At 39.8% G+C, this 25,239-nt stretch overlaps 1 protein-coding gene and 1 pseudogene across 4 annotated transcripts in view; both read right to left on the reverse strand.

Moving 5' to 3' along the window:
• The window catches only part of LOC133644497 (zinc finger protein 391-like), a 41,692-nt gene extending 28,351 nt beyond the window's left edge, over positions 1-13,341 (reverse strand). For 2 of the 4 annotated variants that reach the window (XM_062039018.1, XM_062039021.1), the window contains exons 1-2: positions 9,956-10,355; positions 1,184-1,498 (exon numbers count right to left, since the gene is read on the reverse strand). In XM_062039018.1, coding sequence (XP_061895002.1) covers positions 1,184-1,498; positions 9,956-10,148 — 508 coding nt within the window. In that variant the 5' untranslated portion in view covers positions 10,149-10,355. Of the gene's footprint in view, positions 1-1,183; positions 1,499-9,955; positions 10,356-13,233 lie in introns of those variants that run through there. The other 2 variants (XM_062039020.1, XM_062039019.1) reach the window with 2 other exon arrangements.
• Positions 13,058-24,939, reverse strand: LOC133644499 (zinc finger protein 2-like; annotated as a pseudogene).
• Between the last annotated feature and the right edge of the window lie 300 nt (positions 24,940-25,239).

Here is a 25,239-nt window from a genome sequence, read left to right on the forward strand (position 1 = left end):
CACTCTAACGTTCCTCATCCACGAATCTTTCATCCTCTCTCAAATGAATGGGGTAATCGTCGCTTTCTCGGTCCGAATCTCTCTCGCTCCATTGTAAACAACGGGGAATTGTGAGGAATCCTTCCTCCTGTGACGTCACGCTACTTCCGGTATAGGCAAGGCTTTTTTTTATCAGCGACCAAAAGTTGCGAACTTTATCGTCGTTGTTCTATACTAAATCCTTTCAGCAAAAATATGGCAATATCGCGAAATGATCAAGTATAACACATAGAATGGATCTGCTATCCCCGTTTAAATAAAAAAAAATCATTTCAGTAGGCCTTTAATATTGCTATAAAAACAAATGAAAAAAATAATAATAAATCTTTGAACATTTGACTTTTTTGTATTCAGGCTATTAAATGTCCCACTAATAACACACCTTGCATGACCATATTGAACATGTGATAAGGTAACTGACCGTCGTCAGATGCGCATAATTATTGATTATGAGCATCTGACAAAGGTCATTATTTAGTTACTTAGTAATTATTAATAATAATGTTAATAATTACAAAGTATATATCATTATAAATTACTTAGTAGAACTTCAATGTGTCATAATACAGAAGAGTTGGCCGAATGAAAGAGAGCTGCTCCTGTCAATAAGACATACAATTTGTTTATTTTGGTGTGATTATGGCAAAAAGTGAGCCGTTTTGTTAGACAGTAGTTTTGTTGCTGATGTTCTTTTGGTGTAGTTACGGCCAACAGTGATCAGTTATGCTCAATAAAATGATTATTGATGCACTGCACCTCTTCTCCTCCTTAAAACGTCATCATTGTTTTATCTGTTGTGACCACATGTTGAAAATGGTACAGAATAATTTGTTGTGTTTATTTTGTTTAGAGTTTAAGTTAGATTTGGATTTTAAGCACTGCATATATTTTCCGTGCCCACAGGACAAGGGAGCAGTTTGCAATTGCGCAGACACGCACACAGGTGTGGACCAAAGTAATTTTTAAGAAGGGGCCAAGGGGGTTGTTGAAATGATTCAAATTAGAATTTTGTATGACTTGTGTCTTTGTTTTAATTCAGATTCAATCATATAAAAATAAATATAAATATATTAGTTCAGTGTATGCATAATCATTTTGTCATAGAGACTACTGGGCCTGTGTGGGCCCTTAGAATTGTCATTACCTATATGACGGTCCTGCATGTCTTCTCCATCACCTTCTGTAATGTGTTGATTTTGTGGCTGCGCACCTCTGTTCTCTGCACTTCGGCTGTGAAGAAGCTGAAGGGACTGACGCACATCGTCTTCACTCTTCACAAGAACACCTGGAAATGTCAGCTTGTTGACGTCAGCCTCCAACACTTGAAACTCCTCCCACAGTTCCTCCTCATCCTCTTTTATTTGAGGGGGCTCTGGCTCATCCTGCCCCATATCAGCCCTCCACTCCTGCTCATTGGACAAACCCTCTCCTTGACTCTCTGCCAACACCCGTTGAATGCCTGCAGAACAACAAGTGGTATGCTATTACTTTCAATTCAGTGCAAATATGAGTTCAGTTTCACTTTAGCATTTTGATTTTTGTAGCAACTCACGAGACAGCTTATGATACTTAAGTGACATAATGGGTTTGCCTCTTGTGTTGTAGAACAGTGGTTTTCCCTTTTTTTTAACGAAGAACCACCTCAGAAAAACCCTGGCTCTCCAAGAACCACCAGAATGACCAACATTGAAATACAGTAGCGTAGTAGGCCCAAGTATTCATCAAAAACAAAGCCAAGGTTTTATTTATATTTATTATTTTTAGCCATGTAACAATGTAACAAGGTTTCTCATTGTATCCCATTGGGTTGAGTTTTTTCTTGCCCAGATGTGGGATCTAAGCCGAGGATGTCGTTGTGGCTTGTGCAGCCCTTTGAGACACTTGTGATTAAGGGCTATATAAATAAACTTTGATTGACTGATTGATTGATGAACATTACACACAAACACACTGTGTTTGAATATTGGATACTAAAACACTGTACTTTTCTCCAGTGATTCTTTGGCGTATCACTAGACGGAGCCTGCGTACCGCTAGTTTTAGAATCACTGTTCTAGAAAACGGATTCTCAGCTGGGTGTACTCCAAGGGGTATTTAAGATGTAAAAAAATATATATACACTACCGTTCAAAAGTTTGGGGTCACCCAAACAATTTTGTGGAATAGCCTTCATTTCTAAGAACAAGAATAGACTGTCGAGTTTCAGATGAAATTTCTCTTTTTCTGGCCATTTTGAGCGTTTAATTGACCCCACAAATGTGATGCTCCAGAAACTCAATCTGCTCAAAGGAAGGTCAGTTTTGTAGCTTCTGTAACGAGCTAAACTGTTTTCAGATGTGTGAACATGATTGCACAAGGGTTTTCTAACCATCAATTAGCCTTCTGAGCCAATGAGCAAACACATTGTACCATTAGAACACTGGAGTGATAGTTTCTGGAAATGGGCCTCTATACACCTATGTAGATATTGCACCAAAAACTAGACATTTGCAGCTAGAATAGTCATTTACCACATTAGCAATGTATAGAGTGTATTTCTTTAGAGTTAAGACTAGTTTAAAGTTATCTTCATTGAAAAGTACAGTGCTTTTCCTTCAAAAATAAGGACATTTCAAAGTGACCCCAAACTTTTGAACGGTAGTGTATGCACACATACACTATGGAACATAAGTATTTGGCCCCGATTTTGTAAGTTAAAATGTGAACAGTGCACACACAGTTTTTATGTAAATAAAAATCCAGAAAACAATATATTAAATAAAGAAAATTAAAGGAGTTAATAAGTTGATAATTATTTTAAGTATTTCAAGTAGGAAGTATTCATTATTATCAAGCTATGATATGTTCATAGCTAGGGCCCTTTCATATTCGAGTCATAAATTTTACCTAGAATTAAAGTTGAAGTTAAAGTACCACTGATAGTCACACACACACACACTAGGTGTGGTGAAATTACCCTCTGCATTTGACCCATCCCCTTGTTCCACCCCCTGGGAGGTGAGAGGAGCAGTGAGCAGCAGCGGTGGTCGCGCTCAGGAATCATTTTGGTGATTTTTATTTTTATCTATTTTATTAATTTCCAGCAGGTCAGACGCGACGTATCAGCTAAACGGCTGATGATGTCAATACAGCATCAACAAGCGAGTTTCCTCTCTTTGATCAATGAGCCACTAAAAATTGTTCGTCTGCGTTAGCGCTTATAATAACAATATTGCCAATACTTGGTTAATATCCAGGTCACAAGAATATTGTTGGCGCTTTTTGGATGTCTTTTAGAGGACTTTATGGGTGTAATTGATGCAATGACGTGATGACTTCATTGCTCCTATTCGCTCCAATTGAAGACTTTTATTTACATTTTTTCACAAGTTAGAACACATTTTAAAAAGGACACATTTCTTCTTGTCTCTTATAAGGATTGTGAATCATTGGCAAAATTACAAAATAAGTGCAGTTCCCCTTAAAAGTTCCTAAATTTTTGGTGGAAAAGGGCCAACTATGTACATGTGTGACATGTCTGTATAAAGAATCTGGGAGGTCATCCCTGGTGTCACCCCACTCAGAGGTGGGGAGATTTGAAACAGTGCTTTTTGAACTGTGGTAAGCGTTGCACTTGGACTCCATCTAGTAGTATGGCAAAAAAAATTGCTTATTTCAAATCAAGGGTCCCCAATCTACAGTACACGAGTTGTGCCAAGTTTATTTTTAAAACATGATTCAACAGTATAATGCAGTAGTACAGTTTGCCATCTTTTAAGTGATGTCCACAGCAATTATTGACCATGTGTATTACACAATTAAATGGTGCACAGACTCTATGTATATGGTCTATAATTGATCAAAAACAAACACAGGTTAAAATATGTGATACAAAAACACACAACTTACCCACTGAACTATGTAGACATTATAAAAAATGTCTAATAGTACCATACACAATTAAAAAATACACCCATTTAACTAGAGATGTCCGATAATATCGGCCTGCCGATATTATCGGCCGATAAATGCTTTAAAATGTTATATCGGATATTATCGGTATTGGTTCCAACCTCCCAATTTTCCAGGGAGACTCCCGAATTTCAGTACCCCTCCCGAAAATCTCCCGGGGCAACCATTCTCCCAAATTTCTCCCGATTTCCACCCAGAACAACATTATTGGGAGCGTGCCTTAAAGGCACTGCTGCCTTTGGCGTCCTCTACAACCTGTCGTCACGTCCGCTTTTCCTCCATTCAAACAGCGTGCCGGCCCAGTCACATAATATATGCGGCTTTTACACACACACACAAGTGAATGCAAGGCATACTTGATCAACAGCCATACAGGTCACACTGAGGGTGACCGTATAAACAACTTTAACACTGTTACAAATATGCGCCACACTGTGAACCCACACCAAACAAGAATGACAAACACATTTCGGGAGAACATCCGCACCGTAACACAACATAACAAATACCCAGAACCCCTTGCAGCACTAACTCTTCCGGGACGCTACAATATACACCCCCCGCTACCACCAAACCCCGCCCCCCCAATCCTGCCCCCCCATCTCCCGAATTCGGAGGTCTCAAGGCTGGCAAGTATGCTCTAGTATACTCTGGACTGAAGCTGTGTGCCTTCATTGTTTTTGTAGCTGTTGTTTTGAGGCATGTTTTAAAAAAAAAAAAAAATAATGCACTTTGTGAAAGTCAAAGTATAGTATTTCCCATAGTTGTAGTGGGTATTAGGATTATCTCAGGGAGAGCATGTCCCAAATTCCAAGCTGGTGTTTTGAGGCATGCTAAAAAAAATGATGCACTTTTTGGCTTCAATAATAAATATGGCAGTGCCATGTTGGCACTTTTTTCCATAACTGGAGTTGAAGTTGTTCTCTTATTTTGGAAAACCTTGTTTTTGATTGATTGAAACTTGTATTAGTAGATTGCACAGTACAGTACATATTCCGTACAATTGACCACTAAATGGTAACACCCGAATACGTTTTTCAACTTGTTTAAGTCGGGAGGCCGGCCCACGTTAATCAATTCATGGTAAAGTTACATTGTTTAATTCATCCAGCGGGGCATCACAACAAAATTAGGCATAATAATGTGTTAATTCCACAACTGTATATATCGGTTGATATCGGAATCGGTAATTAAGAGTTGGACAATATCGGAATATCGGCAAAAAGCCATTATCGGACATCTCTACATTCAACCCATTAGCTAGGCCAGATGGGTAATATATGCAAAACAATTTCCATACTTGGTTGGACACGTTTGAAATAAAGGTATATGAATGTTACATTGGAACTTTATTAAAGAGGAAAGTTGACATTCTGTTTTAGTATTTTGCGCCAACTGTTGTAAGTTGTCTGACGTACTGTAATAGTTCAATACTGTGCAATGTTGTTTAATGGCAGCAATTGTCTTACACGATGATTCACTCCATACGAGGTGGTGGTAACTGTGGTAAACTACTATAGTAGCTACAGCTGCTCCTGGGCTAGACTGACTGTTTTCTGGATGCCACCCCTGGAAAAAATGGGTGGACACACCACTGGTCTGTATGGGGGTGTACTGGAGAATCCCCCAAAAATTAGGCTTTATCGCAGGTGGTAAATATGTTTATACTACAGATAATTATTTAGCATGTTTAATAAACTTTTCCCTTCAATTTGGTAGCAAACTTAAATGCAGATTTCAATCATAGCCATCAAAAGTAGCCAAAAAAGTGAAGCTCAAATTCAACCCATTTAATATATATAAAGTGCCCAGGGTGATTATTATTTATTTTATCAAAATCTGATTTAGCAAAATAGCATTTTTTCCCCAGATTATTGGGGAATGTTCTGTCACGTTTGCTCCGTCATACAGCCATCTGTGTGTGGGTGCCATATTGATGCATGCCATTCAACATTCCATGTTTACCTAAGGACTTTTTTGTGTGAATGCTCCAAATCATCTATTTAGTACATTTCTTCAACTTCTTCTTCTTCAGAATTTGGCGCGCTCTCTACCTTTCACATTTTTCCCACGATTCAAACCGTTCCAACTTCAAACTGTTCAGCCTATCAGGGAATCGCGGGCTTTCCCATGACAAATTCCAAAAATTCCCAGATTTCCCAGAATTCCAGGTTTTCCGGGACATTTTTCTCCATTCAAAATGAATTGGCCATTTTTCAAACTTCCACCATTTACACATTTTTCAACCGATTAAAACCATTCCACCTTCAACATATTCCACCATTCTGGACATTAAAAAAAGTATTTTTCCAACTTTAAAAAAAAATCAATATTTTCAAACCATTTTTTGACCCTTTTTTCTGGCGACAACTCCTTCCCCATTTTTCAACGCATTTCAAGCGTTCCATCGTCAAAACTTTTCTCTTAATCAGGACAAAAAACGAAGTTGTTTTTCGAACTAAAAAAATTCCTGGTTTTCCAGGAATTCCTTAATACCATTTCTCAATTAAAATGTTACTACTTGAACATTTCTCGGCCGATTTGAAAAATTCCAACACCAACCATGTCAACTCATTCAGATCATTCAAGTTTTTTACCATTTTCAAAAAAATTCCCGCTTTTCCCGAAATTCCCAAATTTTGGGGAAATTCCCATTGAAATCAATGGGACATTCTTCAAAGTTCCACAACTCCCACATTTTTCATCTGATTCAAACCGTTCCAACTCCAAAATATTCAGCCTGTTTGGGAATTGTGTGTTCTACTTCAACAATGATTTAAAAAATTCCAGGATTTCAGTTCGTCAACATTGGAGCATTCACACGCAATTCCTTAAGGAATTGCCTCATCTAGTTAAGAAATATGTTGTGGAATGGGTGGCTTGCATAATGTAGCTAACACACTGGCTCGTACTAGTGTTGAGATTGTATGTTTCAGATGTCACTTTAAGTTGGTCTTTTTTAATTTCTTTAATATGTATTTTTATTTACAAATGTTTACAAGACAACTAATGAATAGCACTGTTTTGAACAGTAATAATTCTGATAGTGGAACTACAGCACTGTGTCTTACGTACTTTTTTCAAACAACCCCGAGAAGGACAAGCGGTAGAAAATTGGATGGATGGATGAATAATGCTTTTCTCTGGTTAGGGCGGAAGTCAGCAATCCGCGGCTCTAGAGGCACATGCGGCTCTTTAGCAGCGCCCTGGTGGCTCCATGGAGCTTTTTCAAAAATGTATGGAAATGGAAAAAAAAATGGGATGAAAAATATATTTTTTGTTGTAATGTGGTTTGTATAGCACAGGGGTCGGCAACCTTTACCACTCAAAGAGCCATTTTGGCAAGTTTCATGAATTAAAGAAAGTAATGGGAGCCACATAAAAAAAAAATTAAAATTTAAAATGAAAAACACCGCATACAAAGCTTAAATTCTTTGTGCTATGTTAACCAGGAGTCTCAGACACACGCACCGGCACACACTTTCATGTGGAAATTTGATGTTAGTGCAGCCCGCGAGTTTTTGAATAATTGGCGCTTGATAGCGTCATACTTGCCAACCCTCTCATTTTTCCCGGGAGACTCCCGAATATCAGAGCGTGATGACACTACATTTGGCGCCCTCTACAGTCTGCCCTAACAGTGTACCTGCTCGAACACATGTAGAACGCAGTTTCAGTTTGCTCACGTAAGAGACAGCAAGGCGTACTAGTTCAACAGCCACACATCTTACACTGACGGTACCAATACAATCTGGTATCAATCACCAGCAGAGTGGGTTTTAAGAATAGACTAAGAGGAGAAGTATTGCGGAAAGAGATTATTCTAGATTGTACCTAATGTCATGACTGTTTTTATTGACTATTTTATTGATTATGGGACAAGCAGTAGAAAATGGTGGATGGAACTTTTTTCGTCACTTACTGTTTGTCTTTGGTACACTAATGTATATATTTTAGGCCATTGGTTCTTTGTTTTATTTTTTTTTTGCAAAAATATATATATATCTATTTTTATATTGCTCTTTTTATCTTTGGTATGAACAATATTATGTAAACTCGAAGTTATTATTATTTTTTTGGTTCTTTGTTGTTGCTATTTTTGTATTACAACATTTTATTATTTGATCATGTTGTATTGCATTTTAATCTTTTGTTTTGTGATTGTGTGATGTTTTTTGCCTGGACCCCAGGAAGAATAGTCTCCACTGCGGTGTAGACTAATGGGGATCCTTAATAAACTAAACTAAACTAATACCCAGAATCCCATGCAGCCCTAACTCTTCCGCTCAACCAACGCACGGAGAGGGGGGGGGGGGGGTTGATGTGTGGGGGGGTTGTGGTAGCGGGGGTGTATAATGTAGACCGGAAGAGTTAGGGCTGCATGGGATTCTGGGTAATGGTTGTGTTGTGTTTATGTTGTGTTACGGTGGGATGTTCTCCAGAAATGTGTTTTTCATTCTTTTTTGGTGTGGGTTCACAGTGTGGCGCATATTTGTAACGTAACAATGTTAAAGTTGTTTGATACGGTACGGCTACCGTCAGTGTAAGCTGTGTAGCTGATGAGTAAGTATGCTTTGCTGTCTCCTGTGTGTGCAAGTAATAACAACATGCAACATGTGGCCGGGCTGGCACGCTGTATGTAAATGCTATAGAGGACAATTACTGCAGTGCAATTGGGGCACGCCCTTTATTTAGTAATTAGAGTGAAAATAGGATTATTTATTCCCTGGGAGTAATCTATGAGAGACACTGAGATCCATAAATCTCCTGGTAAAATCGGGGGCGTCGGCATGTATGTAGCTGAGCCGCATCAGAGTGGTCAAGGAGCCGCATGCGGCTCCGGAGCCGCGGGTTGCCGACCCCTGGTATAGCAGGACAAACACGACACATACCTTCCTAAATGTTAGAAAGCCCACTGCTAATGTTTGTGTTTATGCTTCACTGATGAGAGTATTTGGCGAGCAACGTTTTGTCCTACAAATTTCAGCGGCCCTTGAACTCACCGTAGTTGTGTGGACTGTGACTCAACAGTTTGTTTACATAAACAACTTTCTCTGACGCTGACACAGAAAGAAGTGTTTTATGCCACTCCTTCTTTGTCTCATTTTGTCCACCAAACGTTTTATACTGTGCATGAATGCTTTGTTGATGTTATTGACTTATGTTTTTGACTTGTCATGTTATTTGTGAGCTTTGTTGATGTTATAGACTTGTTATGGAGTGCTAATCAGGCATATTTGGGCACTGCATGACTGCAAGCTAATCAATGCTAACATGCTATTTAGGCTAGCTGTATGTACATATTGCATCATTATGCCTTGTTTGTAGGTATATTTGAGCTCATTTAATTTCCTTTACTTATGTCATCTGTGTATTTAGTTAATTTTCCCATGTTTCATGCATGACACATTATCTGTATGTAATATTGGCTGCATTTCTGATAGTTGTTAGTGTGCCATGTTGTTCCAGACCACAGCAAATGGTACCCAGCTTGCAAAGATTGTAATAAATCCATTAAAAGAAGACAGCCTGCCATTTCCTTTAACTTGGACACACACATCTATTCTATTCCTTTGGCCATTCTAAGACAGTCATTTCCAATAGTTATCTCAACCTCTGATAAGTTTTACTAATGTTTTCCAAAGTTGTAAAAATGTGTAGAATAAATATTACATTTCAATATTTCTGTCAACGAAGATTTGCATCAGCCTGCACTTTGATAGTAGGCTAATATAGTTAATTAGCCACTTACATCATGTGTCTTTTAATTTTTTGCAGCTCCAAACAGATTACTTTTTTTGTATTTGTGGTCCAATATGGCTCTTTCAACATTTTAGGTTGCCGACCCCTGGGTTAGGGGGTCACTGAGCATAAAATAAATAAAGCACCGTGTTCATGTGTAAATATTTGAAAGTTTAATTGTGTTAAACAATAAAGTGGGATCCGTGGGAAGATGTAAACAAACCTGCTACGTGTAACCGAACTGGAGGTTTGAGAACAGCGTCGAGTTGGTGGCGTTGCCTCTCGTAATCCTTTTTGGTTCTGGAAAGTTCCTCCTCGTACTCTGCTATGGTTCTTTCAAACACTCCAAATATTTCTTCCACGACGGAATTGAGTCTCTGCTCCATCAACGCCCTCAGCTTTTTGACTTTACACATTTTTTTCAGATTAGCTTTATTAGCAACGGGCTGCTAACCTCTGCACAAGCGGCCTAAAAATGTAAACTTATCTCGGCTTCAACAAGCGTTGATGTTGTTTCTTTATCACACGCATATTGTGAAATAAGTACAAAGACAACAAATAACAACAACCTGCATTCACGTTAGCTTTCAGTGGGTACACTTCCGCATTTTCTTCTTCGGTGGCTATTCTGCAGCGGCTCACGGATATGACACCGCAGTTCTGCCCCCTAGCGGATTTGACATACTCTGAAATCGTCGTGTTTTTTAATAAGAGAAACAAACATAGGGGGAATTGGGGACATTTTTAATAAAATTAACACACCAAATGACAATCTGTCAATATGTCGATATTCATAAATATTGGTGGATAAGTAATCCATCCATCCATCTTCTTCCGCTTATCCGAGGTCAGGTCGCGGGGGCAGCAGCCTAAGCAGAAAAGCCCAGACTTCCCTCTCCCCAGCCACTTCGTCCAGCTCCTCCCAGGGGATCCCGAGGCGTTCCCAGGCCAGCCGGGAGACATAGTCTTCCCAAAGTGTCCTGGGTCTTCCCCGTGGCGTCCTACCGGTCGGACGTGCCCTAAACACCTCCCTAGGGAGGTGTTCGGGTGGCATCCTGACCAGATGCCCGAACCACCTCATGTGAAGGAGCAGCGGCTTTACTCTGAGTTCCTCCCGGATGACAGAGCCTCTCACCCTATCTCTAAGTGAGAGCCCCGCCACCCGGCGGAGGAAAGTCATTCGGCCGCTTGTACCCGTGATCTTGTCCTTTTGGTCATAACCCGGTCCAAACTCCCCGGGAGAAAAGTAGCTTGATGAGTGTCCGAAGTAGGGGTCTTTAATTTGACCTGCTGTTGTACTCGTCTCAAAGTGTTATCATGTGCTTTGAGACACTTGTGATTTAGGGCTATATAAATAAACATTGATTGATTGATTGATTGATGTGCTCAATGTTTCCTTACCATTATTGCTATGTTGTCTACTACCATTGTTGGTATATTCATTCTTCCTACATTGTTGATACAAATGATTGTTACAGTGTAATAATTATTGTTACCTGTGGTAATGCCACTATGATACAACATATGTATTATAATCCTTAAACGAAGTAACAGTGAAACTCATGGGAATAATCACTGAATAGAGAACTGGGGGTGGGATTAAATCAATTATCTTCTTCCCACTCCCTTTCAGGCAAAACTGGATAATCATGCATTACATACTATACATGACCTTTTGCACTATATTTATATTATGTGTTGTTAACTTTGTACTTTTTTTTTATGTCATTGCCTGAAATAAATAAATAAATAAATAAATAAATAAATAAATGGGGGGAAAAAATTAAAATTAAAAACCCAAAGCTCATGACCAGGGGTCCCCAAACTTTTTGACTCCGGGGTCGCATTGGGGTAAAACAATTTGGCTGGGGGCCACAATATACAGGTAAAAGCCAGTAAATTAGAATATTTTGAAAAACTTGATTTATTTCAGTAATTGCATTCAAAAGGTGTAACTTGTACATTATATTTATTCATTGCACACAGACTGATGCATTCAAATGTTTATTTCATTTAATTTTGATGATTTGAAGTGGCAACAAATGAAAATCCAAAATTCCGTGTGTCACAAAATTAGAATATTACTTAAGGCTAATACAAAAAAGGGATTTTTAGAAATGTTGGCCAACTGAAAAGTATGAAAATGAAAAATATGAGCATGTACAATACTCAATACTTGGTTGGAGCTCCTTTTGCCTCAATTACTGCGTGAATGCGGCGTGGCATGGAGTCGATGAGTTTCTGGCACTGCTCAGGTGTTATGAGAGCCCAGGTTGCTCTGATAGTGGCCTTCAACTCTTCTGCGTTTTTGGGTCTGGCATTCTGCATCTTCCTTTTCACAATACCCCACAGATTTTCTATGGGGCTAAGGTCAGGGGAGTTGGCGGGCCAATTTAGAACAGAAATACCATGGTCCGTAAACCAGGCACGGGTAGATTTTGCGCTGTGTGCAGGCGCCAAGTCCTGTTGGAACTTGAAATCTCCATCTCCATAGAGCAGGTCAGCAGCAGGAAGCATGAAGTGCTCTAAAACTTGCTGGTAGACGGCTGCGTTGACCCTGGATCTCAGGAAACAGAGTGGACCGACACCAGCAGATGACATGGCACCCCAAACCATCACTGATGGTGGAAACTTTACACTAGACTTTTGGCAACGTGGATCCTGTCCCTCTCCTGTCTTCCTCCAGACTCTGGGACCTCGATTTCCACGTTGCCTGAAGTCTAGTGTAAAGTTTCCACCATCAGTGATGGTTTGGGGTGTATATATATATATGTATTCATACATATATATTCCTCGCGCACTAATTGACTTAAAGAGCGCACTTGCTGCATGTCACGTTATCGATGGTAAAATGCATTTTTAGACAATATGATTTGCCTGAGTGGCTAGGAGACGGTAGAAAATGGACTAGTAATGACAAATTTAAAAAAAAAAAAGTAAAAAAAAAAGTATTTATTTTTTTAACTCGGGACTTCCCGCGGGCCGGATTTTGGATGCTGGGGGGCTGTATCCGGCCCGCGGGCCGTAGTTTGGGGACCCCTGCTCATGACCGTAGGTGAGGATGGGAACGTAGATCGACTAGTAAATTGAGAGCTTTGCCTTCCGGCTCAGCTCCTTCTTCACCACAACGGATCGATACAGCGTCCGCATTACTGAGGACGCCGCACCGATCCGCCTATCGATCTCACGATCCACTCTTCCCCCACTCGTGAACAAGACTCTGAGGTACTTGAACTCCTCCACTTGGGGCAGGGTCTCCTCCCCCATCCCGAAGACGGCACTCCACCCTTTTCCTTTTGTAAATAATCATTTACACAAATGCACATTTTACAAAACTCTCCCCTTTACTAGTAAGTGGAAGGCAAAACCAGATAACACCAGAAGATACGCATCATCACATAAGGTTTGCTGCGTTTTTAAAGTACATTTAGCACAAACACAGTCTGAGTGTACTCAAGTCCCTGCAGCTTCCCCGACTGTTACACACTTGTGTTTACTGACCTGATATCTATACGTGAACCTTTTGTCGCACACGTTGCAAGTGAACGGTTTTTCCCCGGTGTGTGTCCTCATGTGTATCATGACGTACTTTTGACTGGTGAATCTTTTAGGGCAAAGCGAGCAGATAAACTGCTTCTCCATGTGCAATCTCATGTGTGAGGTCATGTCATCTTTCCTGGAGAAGCCCCTCCTGCAAATAGAACAGGCAAAAGGTCTCTCGCCGGTGTGTATTCTCATGTGCAACATCAATTCATAACTATCTCTGAATTTTTTGGCACAAACGGAACAGGAAAAGGGATTCTGCCCTGTGTGTATCATCATGTGTCTTTTCAGGTGATCCTTTGAAGAGAATCTTTTAGCGCAAACTGAGCAAGAAAAGGTTTTTCTCCACTGTGTACTCGTACGTGCCTATTCAGACCTCCCCTTTGATCGAATGATTTCCCACATTCAGAGCAGACAAAGTGTTTGTTGTCAATGTGATGTGTCATATCACCCTTAGAGTCATTATTATTCTCGACAGGTTCTTTGACCTCATTGCTGAGCTCAGTCTCAGAAGAGTCTGACACGTCGTCTCCATCACCTTCTGAAATGTGTTGATTTTGTTTTCTGTTTCCTGCACTTTTACTGTGAAGAAGCTGAAGGGACTGACACGTATCATCTTCACTGTCCTCACTCTTCACAAGACCACCTGGAAATGTCAGCTTGTTGACGTCAGACTCCAACACATGAAACTCCTCCCACAGTTTCCCCTCTTCCTCTTTAACGTAGGGGGGCTGTGGCTCATCCTGCCCCAGATCGGCACTCCACTCCTGCTCCTTGGACAAACCCTCTTCTTGACTCTCTGCCAACACCGGTTGAACATCTGCAGAACAACACGTGATATGCTATTACTTTCAATTCAGTGCAAATATGACTTCAGTTTTAGCTTTAGAGCGTTTTGATTTTCATAACAACTCATTAGACAACTTCCACAGAGCTGAAAATATTTTGTGGCGTACCTCAGGGATCAATACTCGAACCAAAATTGTTCAATCTCTATATAAATGACATTTGTAAAGTTACAAAGGACTTAAAGTTAGTATTATTTGCAGATGATGCAACTGCATTTTGTTCAGGAAAGAACACACAGAATACAAATAACAGAAGAAATTAACACATTTTTGACAAAAACAGACTATCTTTGAATCTCAGTAAGACTAAATAATGCTATTTGGTAACAGTAGAAGGGAAAGTCAAACACAAATACAGATAGACTGAGTAAATATTGAAAGGGTTAAAGAAAACAAATTTTTGGGTGTAATAATAAATGATAAAATGAATTGGAAATCTCATGCAAAAAATATGCAACATAAAGTAGCAAGAAACACGTCAATAATGAATAAAGCAAAACATGTTCTGGATCAAAAATCACTTCATATTCTGTACTGCTCACTAGTGTTACCATATCTGAGTTATTGTGCACTTCATTCACAAACGGTGTTACAAAAAAAGATCAATTAGAATAATACATAATGTTGGATATAGAGAACCTACAAACCCTTTATTTATTAAATCACAATTATTGAAATTCAATGATTTGGTGCATTTGCAAACAGCTAAAATGATGTACAAAGCAAACTATAACCTGCTACCCAATAATGTACAACAATTATTCTCAACAAAAAAGGAGAAATATAACCTTAGAGGAAAATCTAATTTAAAACATTGGTATGCTCGCACAACACTTAAAACTTTTAGCCTATCTGTATGTGGAATTAAATTATGGAATGGATTAACCAAAGAAATCAAACAAAGCAACAATATGATTCAGTTTAACAGACTGTTCAAACTACAAGTGTTCACAAAGTACACAGAACAATAATAATGATGAACATCTTGAACCCTTTTTTTTTTTATTGAGACAAAGATTATTTATGTATTCAATATTTGTTTGCGTACTATGGTATATTATTTATTTCTTCACTGTTCTGTTACAGAGAACAAGGAAATTGGATAAAATTGCTATGGTATGAAAAGGGGTAGGATTAAATAAGCTGTGCTTGTTCCTACTCCTTTTCGGACGTGCTGTAATGAAACAACTGGGAATATGTGATCATTACATTGTATTGTATGCATGTTCGAAATAAACTGAAACTGAACTGAACTGAACTGTAGTTGTTGTTTGTTTTGTTTTGCTAAGACCGTATGGAATATGGACACCGGAGATCGCCACCATCCATTTAAAGGCCTACTGAAATGATTTTTTTTTAATTTAAACGGGAATAGCAGATCCATTCTATGTGTCATACTTGATCATTTCGCGATATTGCCATATTTTTGCTGAAAGGATTTAGTAGAGAAAATCGACGATAAAGTTCGCAACTTTTGCTCGCTGATAAAAAAAAGCCTTGCCTGTACCGGAAGTAGCGTGACGTCACAGGAGCTAGTATTCCTCACAATTCCCCGTTGTTTACAATGGAGCGAGAGAGATTCGGACCGAGAAAGTGATGATTACCCCATTAATTTGAGCGAGGATGAAAGATTCGTAGATGAGGAACGTTACAGTGAAGGACTTGAGAGACAGTGATGGACGTATCTTTTTTCGCTCTGACCGTAACTTAGGTACAAGCTGGCTCATTGGATTCCACACTCTCCTTTTTTTATTGTGGATCACGGATTTGTATTTTAAACCACCTCGGATACTATATCCTCTTGAAAATGAGAGTCGAGAACGCGAAATGGACATTCAGTGCCTTTTATCTCCACGACAATACATCAGCGAAATGCTTAAGCTACGAGCTAACGTGATAGCATCGTGCTTTAACTGCATATAGAAACAAAAAAATAAAGCCCTGACTGGAAGGATAGATAGAAAATCAACAATACTATTAAACCGTGGACATGTAAATACACGGTTAATGCTTTCCAGGCTGGCGAAGGTTAACAATGCTGTGCTAACGACGCCATTGAAGCTAACTTAGCAACTTAGCAACGGGACCTCACAGAGCTATGCTAAAAACATTAGCTCTCCACCTACGCCAGCCAGCCCTCATCTACTCATCAACACCCGTGCTCACCTGCGTTCCAGCGATCGGCAGAAGGACGAAGGACTTCACCCGATGCGTTTGGCGGCCCGGAGACGTAGGAAGTCAAGGTGAGGTCGGCGGCTAGCGCGGCTAGCACTCCAACAAAGTCCTCCTGGTTGTGTTGCTGTAGTCCGCTGCTAATACACCGATCCCACCTACAACTGTCTTCTTTGCAGCCTTCATTGTTCATTAAACAAATTGCAAAAGATGTCCAGAATACTGTGGAATTATGAAATGAAAACATAGCTTTTTGTATAGGATTCTACGGGTACCATAACTTCCGTTACTCGGACTTCGTCACGCGCATACGTCATCATACCGCGACGTTTCAGCCGGATATTTCCCGGGAAGTTTTAAAAGTCACTTTATAAGTTAACCCGGCCGTATTGGCATGTGTTGCAATGTTAAGATTTCATCATTGATATATAAACTATCAGACTGCGTGGTCGGTAGTAGTAGGTTTCAGTAGGCCTTTAATTTTGACTTAGTTTCACCACAACACAACATCCCGGATGGTAAAGCGAAACCATGCAGCTCACCGTGGTTTTTTTGTCGCCTGAAGGAGGAGACGATGCGGCGGACCCAAAGTAAGGAAGGTCGGAAATTTCTGGTACGAAACGCTGGCTCAGGTTAAACTTCTACCGCAGGGCTATTTAACTACATAATCAAGAGGGCCGCAGTTTCAAGAGTCCAAGAGCTCAGGGGCCGGAAAATTTGGATGTTTCGTCAGGAAGTGCCTCCGCAGGTTATCTTTCTTTCACACTGCACTGAATTCATTATTGTGCTCTTGCTAGTGGATTCCAGCATGTGCCGCGAGACAGATAGTTAAAGGCCTACTGAAACCCACTACTACCGACCACGCAGTCTGATAGTTTATATATCAATGATGAAATTTTAACATTGCAACACATGCCAATACGGCCGGGTTAACTTATAAAGTGCAATTTTAAATTTCCCGGGAAATATCCGGCTGAAAACGTCTCGGTATGATGACGTTTGCGCGTGACGTCACGGGTTGAAGCAGACATTTTGGAATAGCACGGTGGCCAGCTTAAGTCGTCTGTTTTCATCGCAAAATTCATCTGTGTTGGTGAATCTTTTGCAATTTGTTTAATGAACAATGGAGACAGCAAAGAAGAAAGCTGTAGGTGGGATCGGTGTATTAGCGGCTGGCTGCAGAAACACAACCAGGAGGACTTTGAGTTGGATAGCAGACGCGCTATCCGACGCTAGCCGCCAACCGCACCGATGATCGGGTGAAGTCCTTCGTCGCGCCGTCGATCGCTGGAACGCAGGTGAGCACGGGTGGTGATGAGCAGATGAGGGCTAGCAAAGGTGGAGAGCTAATGTTTTTAGCATAGCTCTGTCGAGGTCCCGTAGCTAAGTTAGCTTCAATGGCGTCATTAGCAACAGCATTGCTAGCTTCGCCAGGCTGGACAGCATTAACCGTGTGGTTACAGGTCCAGGGTTTGGTTCGGTGTCTCCTGATAGTAGAAGTAATAATAGTATTGTTGATCTTCTGTCTATCCTTCCAGTCAGGGGCATGTTTCTTCTGTTTCTATCCGCAGTTAAGCACGATGCTATCACGTTAGCTCCGAAGCTAAAGTGTTTCACCGATGTATTGTCGTGGAGATAAAAGTCACTCTGAATGTCCATTTCGCGTTCTCGACTCTCATTTTCAAGAGGATATAGTATCCGAGGTGGTTTAAAATACAAATCCGTGATCCACAATAGAAAAAGGAGAAAGTGTGGAATCCAATGAGCCCTTGTACCTAAGTTACGGTCAGAGCGAAAAAAGATACACCCTGGTGTCCTGCACTGCACTCTAATCCTTCACTGTCACTTTCCTCATCCACAAATCTTTCATCCTCGCTCAAATCAATGGGGTAATCGTCGCTTTCTCGGTCCGAATCGCTCTCGCTGCTGGTGTAAACAATGTGCAGATGTGAGGAGCTCTTCAACCTGTGACGTCACGCTACTTCCGGTACAGGCAAGGCTTTTTTTATCAGCGACGAAAAGTTGCGAACTTTATCGTCGATGTTCTCTACTAAATCCTTTCAGCAAAAATATGGCAATATCGCGAAATGATCAAGTATGACACATAGAATGGATCTGCTATCCCCGTTTGACTATGAAAATCTAATTTCAGTAGGCCTTTAACAGCATAAAGAAACAGAAGCTCCAGAATTTTTGTTGAGGATTGATGTCTCTTCTTTTGAATTATTTCCCTTCCTAAGTTTTATTTCTTCACACTTCTTCTTTTATTTATGTGTAAGACTAAAAATACAACCGTTTCCTTGTCTCCGCCATTGCCATAAATTGTAGGCACAGAGCCCGCAATTAAACGTAGGTGGGGTTTGTTTTTTCCCCGGAAAATCCATCTTTTTGTGAAAGTTTGTGTTTGAAGCAGGGCTAATCGTTGCACACACCCGAAGCGACTTCCTCACATTGCCACGAGTCATAAAAACAAGGCACTTTTTACTTGAGATGAGGCTGAAAGTTAGTGGAGTGACTTGTGCTGGTTCAAGCTAACCAACAACAGAGCATTTTCCTTCATGGTCTTTCTGGTGTCACTTCCTCTCCGAACTCAGTTTGTAAACGATCAATGAGTCCATACAAAGCTAAGAGCCGGAGATTCAAGAAATAGACGCCGTACTTACCCGTGTAAACAATTGTCCGAGGAGGGGAACCTTAAACGATGATTTAGTGTGGTTGAAACGAGGCTTAGGCTATATAATTATTCGTTTAAGGGGTTATCCGGCTTAGTGTAGACATAGCCTTAGGGTTTCATCGGCAACATGATGTTGGAGCACTGCCAGTTTTACATAAATTTAAATTGGCTGAGGATGTTTGGGTAAATGTCTATATGAATAACCCGTTAACAAAAACGCCACAAAAGGAGCAAATTCCAAACAGACCGTTTGGAGGAAGTATGAAGGAAGGCAAGATTGGTTAATAAATATCTCTGCAATGACTCTCCGGTTTAATTTTAAACTTCCTGGACTTATGCAGATCCCAAATACACATAAGCAGGTACCATCAGGGAGGGGAAACAATGTTTGTTTTTTTTCATGATAGGGCCCCTTTAACATACGAACAGTACACCGTTTTTAATGGTGTGTTTTATTACGGACAGTGATAGAATGTAAATAAAAATCCAGAAAAAATACATTAAATAGGGAAAATCAAAAGGAGGGCACTTTAAGTTAATAATTTAAGTGCACAAATCCCTAGATTAAAAATATAACAAAAACACCACTGACTATCTTACGTTACCATCAGTGTTTTAAAAGAATATACAGTGTTACCTAATTTATTGCTGTTAATTGGTTCCGGGCCTGACCGTGGTGAATGAATTTCTGCCAAGTAGGAATTATTCATTATAAGTGGAATATTTTTAGAGCTAAAATCCCTTTTAACGACCTTCCAAATACTATGTTTAACATTATGAGAGCCCTCTAGACCAAAAGTCTCAAACTCAATTTACCTGAGGGCCGCTGTAACAGAGTCTCGGTGAGGCTGGTCCACATTAGGTAATCCACAAGAAAAGCTTTGTTTAAAAATGTCCACACATATATATATATATATATATATATATATATATATATATATATATATATATATATTTCATGATGCATTTAGCTCTATTTTTACATTTTGATGGAGGGAGGTATTTTTTAAGTAGATGCTGTATCGGGACAGATCCATTAAGAGTTTGAGCAGAGATATGTCATATAGGAATTAACTATACACAATAACATATTAACAAAATTATGTGTCACATGAATGTTTTTTAAAGTAATACCTTTGTGACATGAAAAAAACACAAGTAGTGTAAAAAACAACAACATGGCATTTACTTTTTGATATCAAAATAAAACACAAAGCAGTTTGGCTAAAGTAGATGAAGTCTAATAAACAAGCTTTGTTCTTAACAACAAAAATAAAGAGGAGTGACACCTCTCACATCGAATACATAATCTTCACAGCCTACTTTCAGTTCGATGAGATGACTAAATATTTGAGCTAATATTGATGTTATTTGAACACTGATACAGTTTGCAGTTAAATAAAGGAAGAGTAAACATCCCAGTAAACAAAGTAAAGACTTTATAAACAAGTTGTGACAACGTTCACGACACATCGCCTGCTGCATGTTTCTTCACCTCATTAACTCTGTCACAGCAGCTGATGAAAGCTGTATTAAGAAAATAGAAGCAATATCAAATAGTTTTCTCCTTCGCTGTATACTTTTAGTGTGGGGACAAGTGCGTCTGTCTCCAATATTGTCCACACCTGTCTCCATCTAAACACAGCAGTGCATTCTTAAGCGCACCTTTGGAAGCGAGGGAAAATGACGTTAAACCAAGCGCTTGGCTCCATTTACTCCGACGGGAAAACTCTGCAGCAAAGTCCGTGTAGTTCGCCCGCCATGATTATCAAGCCAAACGACGCTAGTCTGCATGCGCCTGACTTCGTGTTGCCTAAAATGCATTAATAAATGACGGGGTTTCGGTAATTTAAAACTTAAGACGGTATTACTAATCGTCTGGAATTTTATCGCAAATTATCATTATACCGTTTACTGTTACATCCCTAACAAGTAAAAAGTCGAGGGCGGTCACAGCATGTTCTTTCCGCAGATGTTGGTCAGTTTTTTAGAGCATTACGGCAAATGATGAGGGCGGTCGTGGCTTTTGCCGCGGTTACATTTGAGCCTTGACCACATGTTTAGGGGTGTGGAATATATTTTAATTCCACTAGGTGTCACTATTGTGCTTAGAAAATTAATTACCAATCTACTTGTTCATTTACTGTTAATATCTGCTTACTTTCTCTTTTAACATGTTCTATCTACACTTCTGTTAAAATGTAATAATCACTTTTTCGCACCGGTACTTTTCAGAGGCGGTATAGTACCGAAAAAGATTCATTAGTATCGCAGTACTATACCAATACCGGTATACCGTACAACCCTAATCAAAATACGTAAATATTACATGTTATTATGAACGTGCCTGTTACTACATTACATATATACTTACACCGTGTATATTACATGTTGGAGGTGTTTGGATGTTTTGAGCACTTTATAGGTGGAATAGATCCTGCTTAAATTGATGAATTTGAGGACCAGGAATAAAGAGTGAAAAGTTTACATTTGTTTTCACCCGCTCGAACACAAACATTGTAATCTGGATTGTTTTCCCCCGGCTGGAACGATGTGGCAAGGTCACTGCTTTGAGATTCTCCGTGACAAACAAACTCTTTCCCTGCCTCTCACGGACATGCACCTGTTGTTTGTTGACTTTTGTTGGACTGACTGGCTGTGTTATTGCGATGGCGAGACCACCAAGGTTACGGATCTCTGGTTGGGGGCGGGGCTCTCTGAGACATCATATACAGTCGTGGTCAAAAGTTTACATACACTTGTAAAGAACATGTTGTCATGGCTGTCTTGAGTTTCCAATCATTTCTACAACTCTTATTTTTTGTGTGATAGGGTGATTGGAGCACATACTTGGTCACAAAAAACATTCATGAAGTTTGGTTCTTTCATGAATTTATTATGGGTCTACTGAAAATGTGACCAAATCTGAGGAGAAAAGGTGAGGCCTTTAATCCCAGGAACACCACACCTACCGTCAAGCATGGTGGTGGTAGTATTATGCTCTGGGCCTGTTTTGCTGCCAATGCAACTGGTGCTTTACAGAGAGTAAATGGGACAATGAAAAAATAGGAATACCTCCAAATTCTTCAGGACAACCTAAAATCATCAGCCCGGAGGTTGGGTCTTGGGCGCAGTTGGGTGTTCCAAGAGGACAATGACCTCAAACACACTTCAAAAGTGGTATAAGAATGTTTAAATCTGGCTAGAATTGAGGTTTTAGAATGGCCTTCCCAAAGTCCTGACTTAAACGTGTGGACAATGCCGAGGAAACAAGTCCATGTCAGAAAACCAGCAAATTTAGCTGAACTGCACCAATTTTGTCAAGAGTGATCAAAAATTCAACCAAAAGCTTGCCAGAAGCTTGTGGATGGCTACCAAAACTGCCTTATTGCAGTGAAACTTGCCAAGGGACATGTAACCAAATATTAACATTGCTGTATGTATACTTTTGACCCAGCAGATTTGATCACATTTTCAGTAGACCCCTAATAAATTCATAAAAGAATCAAACTTCATGAATGTTTTTTGTGACCAACAAGTATGTGCTCCAATCACTCTATCAAAAAAAAAAATAAGAGTTGTAAAAATTATTGGAAACTCAAGACAGCCATGACATTGGAGCTGTGTCCCAATTCAGGGTCTGCATCCTTCGGAGGACCCGGCCTATGCAGCCTCAGAAGGCTGGACCTTCGGAGGCACCTCCGAAGGATGCGTCACCCGTTGTTAAATGGGACAGTCTAGGCTACGGAGGATACTTACATTTGAAAGTGTATTCGCTGCCGCTGCTTGTATTTGCCGCCATTGTCAAAAAGATCCGGGTTGAACAAAGGCGCGCAAAGCATCTTGGGATATGGGAGGCCACGAAGGATAGTCGCGGTGCATCCTCCGAATACAGGGAAAAGGAGGCTGCATTCGTCGGCTGTATTTGGAGGAGCCTTCGAATTTGAATGAATTGGGACAGCCTTCGCGCAGAATTGTGACGTAAGCGGCCTTCAAATTCACCCTTCGAAGGAAGCAGACCCTGAATTGGGACGCAGCTTATGTTCTTTACAAGTGTATGTAAACTTTTGCCAACGACTGTATATTAATCTGCCTTTTTGGCACTGTCAAGACGCGGGGCCGCCATTTTGAAAGGGGCAACAGCTCCATATCCTGACAGGTGTACTGAAGTGTCAACGCATTTAATCCATCATTACTTTCTCAATACGAAACTGATTTTCATCTTAACTTAGCTAGCTGGTAGGGCTGTGAATCTTTGGGTGTCCCACGATTCGATTCAATATAGATTTTTGGGGTCACGATTCGATATCGATTTTTTTTTTCAATTCAACACGATTCTCGATTCAAAAACGATTTTTTTCCCAATTCAAAAGGATTCTCTATTCATTCAATACATAGGATTTCAGCAGGATCTACCCCAGTCTGCTGACATGCAAGGAGAGTAGTAGATTTTGTAAAAAGCTTGTATAATTGTAAAGGACAATGTTTTATCAACAGATTGCAATAATGTAAATTTGTTTTAACTATTAAATGAACCAAAAATATGACTTATTTTATCTTTGTGAAAATATTGGACATAGTGTGTTGTCAAGCTTATGAGATGGGATGCAAGTGTAAGCCACTATTGTTCATTTTTATTTTATTTTATAAATGTCTAATGATAATGTCAATGAGGGATTTTTAATCACTGCTATGTTGAAATTGTTACTAATATTGATACTGTTGTTGATAATATTCATTTTTGTTTCACTACTTTTGGTTTGTTCTGTGTCGTGTTTGTGTCTCCTCTCAATTGCTCTGTTTATTGCAGTTCTGAGTGTTGCTAGGTCGGGTTTGGTTTTGGAATTGGATTGCATTGTTATGGTATTGCTGTGTATTGTTTTGTTGGATTGATTGATTTAAAAAAATTTAAAAAATAAAAATAAATGAAATAATTTTTTTTTTTTTTTAATCGATTTTTTTTAAAATGAGAATCGATTCTTAATCGCACAACTTGAGAATAGCGATTCGAAATCGAATCGATTTTTTCCCACACCCCTACTAGCTGGCACCAATTTCGCCAGTGGGCATACAGGAAAATACAGTACAATAATCTTCGATTCACAAAATACAACCACAAATAGTTTTGTTCACTTTTACTTGTAAAAAGTAATCCTTCCTGACCCGATTCCCGCGGTCCCCTTCGATTTGAGCAACAATTTGAGTGTTAATGCTCATTGTTTCTGCTGCTAAAATACGGGTAGATGCCCCACTCAAGATGGCTGCCGAATTTCCTACGCCCCAGCAGCCAATGCGGTGCCGACGAATAGTATGTCTAATTGGGGGAACTGAGAAGAAAAAATAGCCCATTTGCCGAACAAATAGTTGGGAACAACCGTTCTACATATCAAATGAACAACTATAACCTTAAGCAGACCATCGTTAAGTGGACAAACTCTAGCGCAATTACCGATATTGAGGATAAATGGGGACAATACGCCGATAACAAAATAACAAGTGTTGGATGCAACCGCCGGCTTACCGTTCCAAGATGGATCTCAGTACACGCATGCGCAATGTGGGTTATTATGTTTGTCACTTCTACACTAACTGTGGCGGATATATCCGTTTACAAGACTCTCGCAGGGTTTTATCGCAAAGTAATACAAGTATGTTGGGTTCATGTTAGATAAACAAACCTGATGTTTGAGGTTTGATGATACCGTCAAGTTGCTCGCCGTGTTGTCGCTGGTTCTCCTCTTTTATTCTAGAAAGTTCCTTCTCGTACTCTGCTATGGTTCTTTCAAAAAGTCCAAAAATCTCTTCGACGGCAGCATTCAGTCGTTGCTGCATCAATGCTCGCAGCATTTGGACCTTAACACACATTTTCTTTCACACGATCATCACTCCAGCTCACTGATTTGCGGTGAACTACTCTCTTTTGTATTCGTTGGTTTAATGACGGTTAGCAAGCAAGCAAGCTTGTGGTGCGCATTACCGCCACCTTCTGGTATGGAGTGTGTACCGAGCTGGAACCCGACTCTATATTCGTTCATTCAACCCAATCTTTTATTTAAATGTATTTATTGCTTTGTATACATTCCACTAATATAGTAACCTTCTCTTTAACTAACTTATGTTTTATTACTTCTCTATCTGTATTATATTTCCTGCATTGTATTACATGTTCACACAGCCCTGTGTTGTTTCCCTATCAATTTTGATTGATTGATTGAGACTTTTATTAGTAGGTTGCACAGTGAAGTACATATTCTGTACAATTGACCACTA

The sequence above is a fragment of the Entelurus aequoreus genome, linkage group LG27 (assembly GCF_033978785.1).
Source record: "Entelurus aequoreus isolate RoL-2023_Sb linkage group LG27, RoL_Eaeq_v1.1, whole genome shotgun sequence".
Lineage (NCBI taxonomy): Eukaryota > Metazoa > Chordata > Actinopteri > Syngnathiformes > Syngnathidae > Entelurus > Entelurus aequoreus.